General features: G+C 48.7%; 1 protein-coding gene across 1 annotated transcript in view; it reads left to right on the top strand.

Moving 5' to 3' along the window:
* TOGARAM1 (TOG array regulator of axonemal microtubules 1) overlaps positions 1–13,646 on the top strand; it is a gene marked incomplete at its 5' end in the record, with an annotated part of 33,422 nt that overhangs the window by 15,652 nt on the left and 4,124 nt on the right. The window contains 9 exons of the mRNA XM_042047829.1: positions 439–613; positions 741–875; positions 3,017–3,164; positions 4,325–4,430; positions 4,774–5,009; positions 7,760–7,918; positions 8,890–9,016; positions 9,159–9,277; positions 13,226–13,415. Coding sequence (XP_041903763.1) covers positions 439–613; positions 741–875; positions 3,017–3,164; positions 4,325–4,430; positions 4,774–5,009; positions 7,760–7,918; positions 8,890–9,016; positions 9,159–9,277; positions 13,226–13,415 — 1,395 coding nt within the window. The remainder of the gene's footprint in view (positions 1–438; positions 614–740; positions 876–3,016; positions 3,165–4,324; positions 4,431–4,773; positions 5,010–7,759; positions 7,919–8,889; positions 9,017–9,158; positions 9,278–13,225; positions 13,416–13,646) is intronic.

Raw genomic sequence — 13,646 nt, 5'->3', positions numbered from 1 at the left:
TTAAAAGCCTCCCTGAATATCTGCCCATAACCTGGTTTCCTGAGGAGTGGTGCTGTTTGTTCAATACTCTTTACAAGTGGAAATGGAGCAAGATTTATCTGAGTGAAGTGTGACACAAAGTCAAAAAAAATTGAAATGAAACTCTTTCTACAAGCCTTTAAAATAACATTTGAGGAATACTAAAACTTGAAGTTAATGATTAACAATGTCTTAATTTTCTGATTTCCGCTGAAGTTGTGAACCCTTAGAGGGATCAAAGGAGGAAATGGGGGAATGTATTAAATGTGGCTGAGCTTTCCTGAGGCACAAAAAGTGTCATAAACACATGAGAGAGAAGGGTCAGATCAGAGGAAATCCTAATTTTCCATGCTGACCTTGGCCAGCATCAAGAACTGGGGCATCAGGTCTGGGCTAACTTGTGCATGAATTTTGTTGCAGATAAAAGTGACCTTGTCCAAATCTGCTCAGGAGAAGCTGAGGAAGAAAAGGAAAGAAGACAAAGAGGACAACCATAAAGAGCAGCAGGAAGTCAAAGACTTGGAAGGGAAGGAAGAAAACCCTTGGGAAAGGATTAGACTGAGTATGAGTGAACCAGAGAAACTCACAGCAGAAAGTGAGGATGAGGGTTTGCCTTAAATGAATATTCCCTGTTCAATGCTGCTGAAATGGGCTGGAAGTACTGGTTTTTAACTTGGTTCTAATGGGTTTTATTGTAGTCTGGACATTTCCTTCTTTCCTAGGATTTAATTTCTGTGGGGATTTATTGACATCACCAAGAAATGGATCTTTGTCCTTAGACAATGTGGCCTTGAACCCTTCCCTGAAAAGAACATCCAGTTTGAAGAGGTCAAAGTGTTCATCCTTGCTAGATTCTGGTAAGCTGGGACAGTAAACTCTTAAAATATTTGGGTAGGTGGAGTGGGACAGTCCCAAATTACAATTTATTTGTGCAGTGGACAGTCCTGAGATGCTCTGGAAGATCAGCACTGTGGGGCTGGGGCTGGAGGGGATTTAATTCCTCATTGGGGATTCAGTTGATCATTTTTCATCTAGAATCTGTTAGGGAGATTCATGAACCATCAGAGGGTTTTTGTTTGATCGGGATCTGAAATGACACAATGCATTAACAGCAAACTGAGTCCCTCCTGTCCCCCCAAACCCTTTTCTGGGTACATTTTGGCACTGAGTTGTCTTTAAAATAAGCAGTAGAAAAATGTTAAAAGCTCCTACTGATGGTGCTTAAAGGTGGCCAGAATTTTTCAAGTGTCTCTTCAAGGTTTATGATGTTGTTTTAGCACACTGTGCATCTGTTTTTGCATGAAACAACCACTACCTTTGTGTTTGTGACTCTCAGAAGTGAAGGTTGTGTGCAAAATCGAATTTACATGAATGAAACTCTGAGTGATTGAGGCTTCCCCATCCCTGGCAGTGCCCAAGGCCAGGCTGGACATTGGGGCTGGGAGCAGCCTGGGACAGTGGGAGGTGTCCCTGCCATGGCAGGGGTGGCACTGGGTGGGATTTAGGATCCTTCCAACCCAACCCATTGTGGGATTCTGTGTCCTTTGGAAAACCTGCTTCCCGTATTGACACTCAACCGTGCCTTAAATCAAGTCCCTCCTGATGGGAGAGAATTTGCTGAAAGTCCTTGCAAGGAGTTTCAAAGATAAACAGAGACTTTTCCTGGAGTTTCAATGCTTCCAGATAGTTGTGTATTAAGTCTTATCAGAGGAACAGAGCTACCAGCGTGACCCAGGTACAGCACAGAAGACAGAAAAGCAGGAGTGAGCTCGAGTCATCCAGATTTACACAGCTTTTAAAGATATTTTAACCAATAGTTACTAAAAACGTCCATTATTTTCACTTTCCTACCAATTATTCAGTAACACGGGCAGGAACTGCAGAATTCTCTATCCAGTCATTCCAAACCACTTTTACTGCAGAACATGGAGTAGTAGAAGAAGGAGAAGAAGGTTTAGAGAACAACAACAATCCTCCATTTTGGTACTTTTTACTCTTACCTATTTACTACAAAGAGAAGCCCAAAACCTCTAAATTTTTCACCCTGTGACAATCTCACATAGTAGTCTATCACCTAATTAGTCTATCGCCTAATTCACACCACTGTGTTTTCTAGTTCTTGTCTGACCGTTGGTAATTTTTTCCAAGGTTTGAAGCTAAACCAGTGTTGTTCAGGGAGGCAAGAACCCTTAAAAACAGGCAGAGGAATCCTCTCAGCACTCTGGGTTCCTGCACCGTAGTGTTATGAACATAGATTATATTGGCTTCTTGCAAGTATAAAGGTAGATATTATATAATGTTAGAAGTGCTTTTTGCTGTGTGGATGTAGTTTTCTCTCTTTTTAGCAAGAATGTTAGCAAGTGTGAGCAGGTAAGAGAACCTCCAAGCGAGCAGAGGATGAGCCCCGAGGAGCTGCTGACCAACGCTTTGTCCAGGGAACAAAAGGGCCCAAAGGCTGCTCCGCCCGGAGAACGGGCGGCCAGGAGAGTCCGGAGCCGCTATCACCGCTCTGCCCGGGGGGCAAAGAGGCCCAAAGCTGCAATCAGCCCTGACTGTCTGGAGAATTAAGAGATCCACCCCCCACCATCGACTCTTACCTAGCGGGCCCAACCCCAAGAATCAAAAGAAATAAAACCACAAGGCCGAAGACTACGCATGCTCTAAAAAGGCAGACCCAAGGAGTGGCCATGCAGAACAGCTCCTGGAAAAGTTTGAATATGAATAGAGAACAGACAGTAAAAATGGTATAAAAAGGACTCACCTCGAGCATCAGGTGTGCTCTTGGCAGAGCGCCAAGGCACCCGGCCGTTATCCCTTTGCTTTATTTTATGTGTCTTTTATTGTCTCTCTATTAAACCCTTTAAATTCTCACAGGAGAGTGCAGCTCGTTTTCCACAGCAGCAGCAGCATTTTGCAGCAGGCTCTGCGCTGTGCCCTGCTCTGGCTGACACAGCGTGCAGCGCTGCTGATGCTCCCTCCCTCCCTTCCGTTCCCGCAGAGGAGCCGTGCCCGGCGCCGCGGGGCCGCTGCCGGGAGCCGCCGCTGCCGCCGAGCCCCGAGGTGCTGGACCCCGCCGAGCTGCAGCCCTTCCCCAGGCCCGACACGGCGCTGGCAGAGGCGCTGGCACTGCTGAATGACCAGGACTGGTGCGTGCACAGGGGGCCTGGGCACGGTGGGCAGCGGGGGAAATCTCCGTAAAATGCAGAGAAGTGGGTGCAATGTTAAAAAACAGTGAGGGGGGGCTGTGGGTGAGAGAGGAGAGGAATGGGGGAGTTGGGTCAGATTTGAGATTAAAGGAACTTTGAAGGGCCGGTTCTCAGCCCTCATTTACAGAGACTTGGAGGGTCTGAGTTTAAGGACTGGAGAGGCCCCACAGACACCTTCCTGGTGCTTTGTGTGGAATTAGCAGCATGTCCTTGGTGCTTTGTGTGGAGTAGAAGCTCATCCTTGGTGCTTTGTGTGGAGTAGAAGCTCCTTCCTGGTGCTTTGTGTGGAACAGAAGGTCCTTCCTTGGTGCTTTGTGTGGAATAGAAGCTCCTTCCTTGGTGCTTTGTGTGGAGTAGAAGCTCCTTCCTTGGTGCTTTGTGTGGAATAGAAGCTCCTTCCTTGGTGCTTTGTGTGGAGTAGAAGCTCTTCCTTGGTGTTTTGTGTGGAACAGAAGCTCCTTCCTTGGTGTTTTGTGTGGAACAGAAGCTCCTTCCTTGGCGCTTTGTGTGGAATAGAAGCTCTTCCTTGGTGTTTTGTGTGGAACAGAAGCTCCTTCCTTGGTGCTTTGTGTGGAACAGAAGCTCTTCCTTAGTGTTTTGTGTGGAATAAAAGTGTCTCCTGACTTTGGAATGTGGTTACAGAGCTGCTGCCTTCAGTTTGGGGAAGGAAACAGATCCTTTAATCTCCACTGGTGCCAGCTGGGAACAGAACTGTGGGACACAGCTGAGAGGCTGCTGTGCTAAAACATCCCACAGGAAAGAGTTTCCTGCGTTATTTCCTGGCTGGGAGGGTGGGCAGGCCCTGGCACAGGGTGCCCAGAGCAGCTGGGGCTGCCCCTGGATCCCTGGCAGTGCCCAAGGCCAGGCTGGACATTGGGGCTTGGAGCAGCCTGGGACAGTGGGAGGTGTCCCTGCCATGGCAGGGGTGGAATGGGTGGGCTTTGAGGTCCCTTCCAACCCAAACCACTCCATGATTTCTCATTGCTTTATTTTACTATCTGATTTGTTTGCTATTTGATTCCTTAGAATTCCACACTTTAATATTTTAATGAAAATTTTCAAATGGATGGAATTTAATTTTTTTTTTTTTTTTCACACAGGGAGAAGAAAATTGAGGGTCTGAACTTTGTCAGGTGCTTGTCTGCCTACCATGCCCCTATTCTGACTGCAAAGCTCCACGAAACAACTTTGGCTGTGGCTCAAGAGGTTGAATTTTCCTATTAGAATACTCCACTGGCTCTCTGTGTCTATATATGTATTTTATAGCTCTCTGAAGTGATTTATGCCGCTCACCTGTGGTGAGTTTTCCTCAACTGGGTGGTCTCAAGGATGATTTGAGACTCAGAGACTGAGAAAATGTAGATTGTAAGTTAATAACATTTTTATGAGTGTGTATTTTAATTCTCACCCATTGTGAATCAAATTAGAAATGTGTTTCTCAGTTGCTTGTAATGTTACTTAAAAATGACAAAGGGGAAACATGAATATTTATTTTAAAGTCTATTTGATAAACATTATTCATTGTTTTTTGGGTTTTTCCTGTGTGCAGGTCAAGAATTTACGCTCAGGTGTTTCTCGAGCTGCTGTGGTCTGTTTAGGGGATTTGTTCACCCACCTGAAAAAGAGCATGGATCAAGAACTAGATAATGCAGTAAAAGTCCTTTTGCACAAAGCTGGGGAATCCAACACTTTTATAAGGGAAGAGGTAGACAAGGCACTGAAGGCCATGGTTAATAATGTGACTCCAGCACGTGCACTTTGTTCTCTTATAAATGGAGGGCAAAGGTAATTCCTATAAAGACTTTATAAAGAATATTGTGAATAGAGTACATTTATCAAATGTAGGCTTTTTAACATCAAATCTGAGTACAGTAAACAGAAATTTGAAAATCCAGTAAATCGGCTCTGCTAAACCTCTGCTAAAGCCAGGGCGATGTTTGTTGGCATAAATTAAATTGAAGCCCCTCTGTTCCCTTCTGTGCACTGTGTGAGAGGCTGGCTGTTGATTTTGGAGCTTGGTGTATTTTCTGGCAGCTTGCACCACTTCAGTAATTTTATTTGCTGTCATTGTATATGCTTGGGGAGCTGCTGTTTTGCTTTGCCTGGTAAAGCTGACATAATGTTCTTTTCCTCCTTTGCTCTGCAATCAGGTCCTGTCTTATCCAGTTCTCAGCACCCCTCTTTATTTGGAAAACTGATTTATAACTTAAAATTCTTTAGCTGCATCTATCTTGCTGGATGTCCTGTTCCTCTCTAGGCTGAGCCTCTGTGTCTGCATTTTAATTTCCTTCTCAGTGCTGCTGGCCATTTTTTTCTGGAGTTAATTCCTGTCTTTCCCTGGCTGTTCAGTCTGTTTTCCTTTTCCATCCTCATTCACTGCTCACCACATCTGAGCTGGGTGCACCCCCTGGTGCTTCCTCTCTTCTCTGCCACCCTTGGTGACATTTCCCAGGCTACATTTCCCTTCATGGCACATTTCAGGTGCTCCATTGGAAATCCCTCCACAGATTTCCTGCACAGCTCCAATCCTCAGAGTTAGTCTTGATTCAAAACGTTCTCTCTCCTCTTTTCTTTCCCTGGAAGCTGGTTGGTGTGGGATACATGGGTTCTGTCTCCTGACAGCTGTACTGCAGTTTCCTGCTCTTTAAACTGAAAGGCAAAAATCAGCCTTGGGATTTCTGTTCTTTATGAATTCCTGGGATTCAAACTGACTTGGGATGGATGCCCCATCCCTGGAAGTGTCCCGGACCAGGCTGGACAAGAGGCTTGGAGCAGCCTGGGACAGTGGAAGGTGTCCCTGCCCATGGATTTATGGTCCCTCCCAGCCCAAACCAGGCTGATCCCACGATTTGGTGAATTTAGGAGCAGCAGGCAGCAGCTACCCCTGGCTTTCATTCAGCATCCAAGGGAAGTGCCCTTTTTGGGTTCTCCCTTCTTGGCTTCAGAGACCCTTGGCCCTCCTGGTCAGAGTTGTCTGTGTCAGACCTCCCCACCTTCGCTGGCAGATTCAAACTCACCTGCTGAGGGGTTTGCTGTAAGGACTTTCCCCCTCCAGTTTGTGAATTTGTATAGGTTTTCTGCTCTCTCAAGGCATCAGAATTGAGCTGTGAGGCTGAATACAGCATTTGGGCACAAATGAATCTGTTCACAGCTCAGACTTTCCTAACTCATGGAGTACAGTATGTTTTTAATGGGTAACACATCAGGCACGGCCTAAAGGTGCAGCTTTTCCAGGCCTGGCTTCAGGAAACTCTGGCCCTGTCAGCAGGGAAGGCCCTGGAGCACAGGGCAGCTCCAGCTCCAGAGGCTGTGACCAGGAATATGGGAATGACCCTTCAAAGGGGGAATTTGTGTCTCCGTAGGAAGTGAAAAGGGTTGTTTGACACAACTGCAATTCCCCAGGGGATGTTCTCTCTAAATTGGGCTGAGTTGCTTCAATTCACCACAACAGAAACCTTCAATTATGGTGACACTTATAATTCATGAGACCTCTTAAGATGCACCTGGTTTCTGCTCAGCTCCTTTCAAGCCTGCTGTGATCATGACTGTTAATTCTGACTAGACAGAAATACTGATTCTTCATCAGCTCCAAAACTGGGTTTGACTTTACCAACAAGAATAATTCCAGTGGGAGGTGTCACTGCCCATGGCAGGGGTTGGAATAAGATGAGCTTTGAGGTCCCTTCCCCACCCAAACCGTTCTGTGATTAGATATATGATCCAAGAGCATGATTCCAGGGACAGAGCTGAGAGTGGCTTTACTTCAGGAATTTAAAAATCCTGTTTCTTGTCTGTAGGAGCTGTGTTTAAGGTGTTATGTGCACACAAGTGTTTCCCAGCTGTTTCCATGAGCAGGGGCTTTCCTGGGAAGAAGGGGTTTGTTTGCTTCATGGCGTGAGGTCTTTCAGCCTCACAGTTATTGTTTTCCCTTTGAAAGTGCAGCAGGAGTTACAAACTGTCCTCAAAGTAGGATTTTTAATCCAAGTATAAAATTGGAGACGTTAGAGCTTGCAGGATTGTGTTCTTGAACACAGGTGGGATCAGCAGGGGAGGCAGGATTTAGATAAAAGGGTCGTTTGCTGCACAAGTTTGAAAGCTGATTCTGGCTGTTCTCTCCTTTGCATCAGCGCAGGTGTTTATTTTGTACAAAACAGGGATCGTGAGACTCCCGCAGGGTCTTTAGAAGTCGATTGAACACTGCTTTAGTCAATTTTACAGTGATGCCAAGTCCCCAGGATGTGTCTCTGAGCACAGGGCCTGGTTTTTCTTAGAGCTCGTTGAAAGAACAGTCGTGTGCTTTGTAAAATAAAATTATCTGAAGGAAAACTAGAACTGAAATTCTAAAACCTCCCTGCCTGTGTCCAGCAAGAATAATTGTAGTGGAAGGTGTCACAGGGTGGGACAGGATGGGCTTGGAGGTCCCTTCCAGCCCAACCATTCAGGATTCCGTGATTCCAAGGTTTTGTTTGGTAGGGCAGGTGAATGCTGTGAGCAGCCCCTCCAGGGCTGGCCCTCAGGCCTGTTTCCCTCCCCAGCCACCTGCACTCAGCTGTGAGGAGATGCACAGCCCAGCACCTCGGGGACATCGTGGAGCGCATGGGCCCGGAGCGCATCCTGGCCGGAGCCAAGCCCGTGGCTGACCGGCTGCTCCCTGCCATAGCCAGGTTTGCCCAGGACAGCTCCCAGCAAACCCGGTGAGTGTTCCCTCCCTCGGGGAGCACGCTCTGCCTGGCTCTGTGGGTGTGCCCTGCACGACAGCATCGCTTAGGTTGGAAAATACCTTGGGGATCATTAAGGGTTGGATGAGGCCTGGAGCACCCTGGGATAGTGGCAGAGCTGGAATGGAATGAGCTTTAAGGTTCCTTCCAGACAAAGCTTTGAGTCTATCCCAGCACTGGCAGCACTGTCGGGATAGTGCATGTGGCAGGAATTACCTGGATACCTCCCACACACCCTGGCTGCAGGGAGGAGAGGGGCTCACAGGATGTGCCTGCTGGGCATGGAGGAGATGCAGCCACAGAGGGAATGCTGGCTCTGGGATCCACACTTGGATCTGATCCGTATCTGGCTGACAAGGCTGGAGCGTCCTGGTTAAAGCCAGCAGAAGTGGAAGGCTGTTCTCATTAATTTGGTCAGTTAATTAAATAGTGGTCCTTGAGCACATCCTCTGGGGGAGGATGGAAGGGGTCTGGTTACTCATGTCAGCAGCAATCTTAGAGTCATGGAATCACTGAGGTTAGAAAAGACCTCCAGTAACAGTGACTGCGGACTCCCAACCTCCCTGGGCAGCCCCTGCCAAGGCCTGAGCACCCTTTCCATGGGGAAATTCCTGCTGCTGTCCACCCTGAGCCTCCCCTGGCCCAGCCTGAGGCTGTTCCCTCTCCTCCTGTCCCTGTTCCCTGCCAGCAGAGCCCGACCCCCCGGCTGCCCCCTCCTGTCAGGGACTTGTGCAGAGCCACAAGGTCCCCCCTGAGCCTCCTTTGCTCCAGGCTGAGCCCCTTTCCCAGCTCCCTCAGCCGCTCCTGGGGCTCCAGACCCTTCCCAGCTCCATTCCCTGCCCTGGACACAATCTCCCTGCACCCTTCCACTTTGGAATGACGCACCTGTAGTGACCCAGTGACAAAGCCAGTCCCTGTTCCTGGATGTCCCGGTGCTCTCCCTGCAGGTTCTACGGGCGGAAGATGCTCTTCAGCATGATGGCCCATCCTGACTTGGATAAAACCCTGGAGAAGTTCGTGCCAGCCAAGGATTTGCCTTACATTAAGGAAGCTGTTGGCAGCCTTCGAGAGAAGGTGTGTGGGAAAGCTCTTGTGGAACACCTGGGGCAGGTGGATGTGTCCCAGGGGCTGTTGGATGTAGACAATTCCAGCACTGCAGCCACATGAATTCCCTGTGATTCTCTTGTTCATGAATTCCTGCTGTACCTTTGTGCAGGGCCTGGGGGAGATGCCCTTGGATACACCCTCAGCCAAAGGAAGGCGTTCCCAGACTGGAAGTGTTGGACATTTGAGGTTGTCCTCTACTTGCAGAGATGCTCCCAACATCCCGGACAGGTAATGAGCTCCAGTGCTTATCCTGGGAGGAACCTGGCCAAGGAGGGAGCACAGAAACAGCCACACAGGGCTGTGAAAGTTCAACATCCCTGAAGGAAAAGGAAGGTCGTGACCTGTTCCAGGGAAACTCTTCAACGGAGTGACCAGTTATATTAAAATGGCTTTGTGCATTTTGAAGTTAATTTGTCTATTGACCATCTATGAATACACACACAGGACACAAACCACCTGGAATTCCCAGTATGGAATTGCAGAATCATGGAATGGTTTGGGTTGGAAGGGGCCTCAAAGCCCATCCAGTGCCACCCCTGCTGTGGGCAGGGACACCTCCCACTGTCCCAGGCTGCTCCCAGCCCCATCCAGTCTGGCCTTGGGCACTGCCAGGGATCCAGGGGCAGCCACAGCTGCTCTGGCAATGTGGATCCAATGGATCCATGGCAGCATCATCCAAGATGTTGCTGTTCAGACTCATGGAAAAACCAGTCCTGGTTGGAGCCGCAGAACGAATCAGTCATTTGTGCACAACTGTGGTCACCAAGGACTTAGACCCTGACTGGGATGCTGAAGGGTTTAGATCATATTCTGGCCATTTTAAGTTTTGTTTTATCTTCTTACAGGTTTTATATTGACTTTTTTTAGGTCTTGGAGGTACAGTAACAATTTCTGGGCTCAGATAGATGTTAATTACAATGACTTTATAGATTACCCCAGGACATCCCACCCCTTATTCCATATCATCTGATTGATGCACAAAGGAGTACATTTGGACTGTAAACACAGATATCTATACATTATACATATAGCTGTGTACAAATACAGTTATTGCAGTGGTCACTGCCCATCCCCAGGGTATGGGCAGAGTTCATGGGGTCCATCACTGCTAGGACTGGAGCAGTGCATGGGAGTTAAATTGTGCAGTGGCAGTGACATTCAGCAGGCATTTTTACAACCAACATTACAGGCCAATCTCAGCCCAAATCAACTCCCCCTGAGGTACACAACACGTTTCTGTGTCACTCACCAAGTGCAGCCACGTCTCTGAGACAAACCATGGATGGGTTTGTGTTTGCTCGAGGCCGGATTAACCCAGTCAGTCTTTCCTAACATCCCCTGGTCTGTGCCACAGGGCCTCCCCATTCTGATACTTAGACCCCAGACCACAGGGGCTTCACCCTCTTGGTCCTGCTTGATCTCAGCTCACGTTTCATGGATCCAGTCATGGATTACCCGGGATACAGTGTCTGTGGTTAAAGCCACCCCTCGGTCTTGAGCCCACTTAGAGGTGGCCCCTCTTCCCCGCTGAGCTGAGGCAGCACGGGCCCACCAAGCTGGAAATCACTCTCCTTGTGTTGCCAGTCCAGATCTGCCCATGACACTTTACTCTTGCAGCCTGATCCCGCTGTTTGTTGTTGTGATGCTCCTCATTATCCCGACTCTCAGGCACAGGATGGCCTTTCACTGTCAGCCTCTCTACCCAGGCACTGATGTCCTGCCATTTTCCAGCAGCCAGAATCAGTTTCCCTCTGCCAATTGCCCTTTTCCCACCCTCCCTGCCACTCTCACAGAACGTTTGCCACCATCCACCAGCCAGTGCAGAGGGAGAGTGTTGGCCACTTCTCTGCTCAGCATGTCCAGAGCCAGCTGGAGGCTCTCACCTCTGCAGTGTGACTGGATCCACTTTGTCCTTCAGCAGCTTCCCTGACTCCCCATGTAGGGCTCCATACTGCTACTTCCCATTTCCTACTGGTCCCGTGGGATCCATCAGTGAGGAGAGAGTGTCACCTCCCACCCTCTGCCAGCTGGTTCTGGTGGGGCCACCTCAGCACTGTCACCTTGTCTTGCTTTGAGACAGTTTAAAGAGGGGGGCACTCTGAAATGAGGAGCCTCCTCTTGATTCCAATCAATCCCTCTCTGCCAATAAGGAATGAGATACGAGTAGATACAAGTGAGAAAATAACAGTTTATTAACAAACAGAATGCCAACAGGCAGCAGGGGGAAATGTAAATAACTGCTGCATAGCAAAGTGCTACATCTCATGGACTCCACAGGAGCAAGGAGAGACCTGGAAACACCCACTGCTCTCAGGGATGGTCTCAGGATTTAGGACAAAGGGACAAGCTGGTGTCAGATCCGTGTTTGGAAGGCAGGAGCCTCCTGGAGCAGTTCCAGCAGCAGACAAAGGCCCGACAGCTCATCCAGGGTCAGCCTCCTCCCCACATCAGGGGACAGGCAGGGCCAGGCCAAGCACCAGGGCTGGGACCACTCTGCCTGGCTGGTTCTGCCCACGGTGATCCAGAGTGGGGCTGCTCTTCTCCTGCTGGGATTCCTCAGCTATGGACGGGCACCCGCAGAATTCATCCTTAAGGCAGCTCAGACCCGCTCAGTGCAGTCCCTCCGAGCTGAGGGAAAAACCAAAAATGAGAAGAGAACCCAAAAAGGGACGAAAAAAAGGACCTCTGCCTGGACAAAGAGCAAGCAGCCCACGAAGCCAACACCACACGGGGAAATCCCGCGAAGTGCCGGGGTGGGGGGATTTCAAAAACACTCAGGATAGCACCACACACACACACACACACACAGAGGCTCCCTGGCTGGGAGAGATCTGGAATACAAGAACGTTATGGATCGCCCCAGGACACTCCACTATGTCCTTTCTGTGAGGGTGGGCAGGGGCTGGCACAGGGTGCCCAGAGCAGCTGGGGCTGCCCCTGGATCCCTGGCAGTGCCCAAGGCCAGGCTGGACATTGGGGCTGGGAGCAGCCTGGGACAGTGGGAGGTGTCCCTGCCATGGCAGGGGTGGGGCTGGGTGGGCTTTGAGGTCCTTCCAACCCAAACCATTCCATGGTTCTGTGATTCAATGAACTGAAAAAGAAACACTCTCAGATTTAAAGCAAGCCAAAAACTGCATCCAAGAACAGAATTCAGAGGGCTGTGACTGCAGTGTGACTGTTCAGAACCACATTTCTTTAACACACCCTCCACAATTCAAAATAATAACTGATTCTACATGTACTGATAAATTTGGATTGCTTATTCCCTTCCCCACCCAAGCCTTGTGTTCAGGAATTAGGAGTGAGGCAATGACTCTGCCTGGATGGTCTGTAAATACTTACCTGGACAGAGAGGTGATTCCACAGGTTTTAGAATTCTTTCCATGACTCTCTAATGAGATCAGGTCCCACAGGAAATATGTTTATAAATGTTCTAGAAAGAGCTGTTTCCACCTCAGCATGGCACGTTGCTCAGGTAACACCTGGTCTGGGGTCAGACTTTAAAGTGCTTTGAGAAAAAAGAAACTGCAATAAGTTTTTTGGGAGGGTTGTGACCCATTGATGTGAGGGAAGTTCCCAGTTGTTACTGGTCACAAAACCAGCTGCATTTGGAGCAGAATGGATATAAGACTTTGGGAACAACGATTGCTGTTCGGTGATTTATTTTTAATTCACTGTGTTTAAGGCGAAAGTTTCTGTTTACTCCTGATACTTGCAGTTAGATGGGAAGAGAATGTCTGGGATGAGCCTCCTGTTCCAACGTGGCTCATGGAATGTAGATACAAAAATGCTGCTAGTGAGGGTTTTCTTGTTATTTTTCTAAGTCCGTGAGAGACTTTTCTCTCTCACAGAAGAGGTAGCAGGGAATGTAAACAACCAAGCCACCTGCAACCTTGGAAAGTCTTGTTTATGGTATAGTAGAAAATATTTTGACAATGGATCTTTTAGGATTTTAGCCAATCACCCCAAGGGGTGGCTGATCCTTTGTCCAATTAGACTATAAAGAAAAAAGTCTATAAAAGAGTTTGTAAAATAATTAAATAAATCAATCCTGCTGCACAATTCCTGCCTGCTGGAGCTTCTCTCCTCCTCCTCCCTGTGGCTGTGGGACACGGTGATATACCCTAGGGCCAGGGCCTGCGGTAATACATGGAATAACGTTCCCCTTTCCCACAGGGACAGCACAGAGGCCCACGAAGCCCCAAGGAGAGCAGCTCCTCGCAGTGCCCTGGAAGGTGAGGAATATGTCAGGGACATTATCGGGTCACTGAATGCCAAAGACTTCCGGGAGCGCATCAGCGGCGTCCGGCAGCTGCTGGCGGACACGGAGAGCAACCCGGCCCTGGTGCTTGCCAACATCGTCAAGGTAACTCCAGGGAAAGGCCGGAATTCAAAGGGATTTAGAGCCGGGTCACAAAGTTTTCCATAAAAGTCTTGGTCCTTCTTGGTATAAGGGTGATTAACAGAGAGCATTGAGGAGCAGGGGGTGCGTCTGTGTGGGGCACTAAGGGAGGAAAGGAAGGGAAGAGGAGGGAAACTTGGAAGAGGAAGGAAACATGGAAGGGAAGAGGAGGGAAACATGGAAGGGAAGAGGAGG

The sequence above is a fragment of the Corvus kubaryi genome, unplaced genomic scaffold (assembly GCF_017639235.1).
Source record: "Corvus kubaryi isolate FWS band 111438036 unplaced genomic scaffold, C.kubaryi_AGA036_p1.0 66, whole genome shotgun sequence".
Lineage (NCBI taxonomy): Eukaryota > Metazoa > Chordata > Aves > Passeriformes > Corvidae > Corvus > Corvus kubaryi.
The sequence above is the reverse complement of the archived record's forward strand: the minus strand, read 5'-3'. Positions and strand labels throughout refer to the sequence as shown.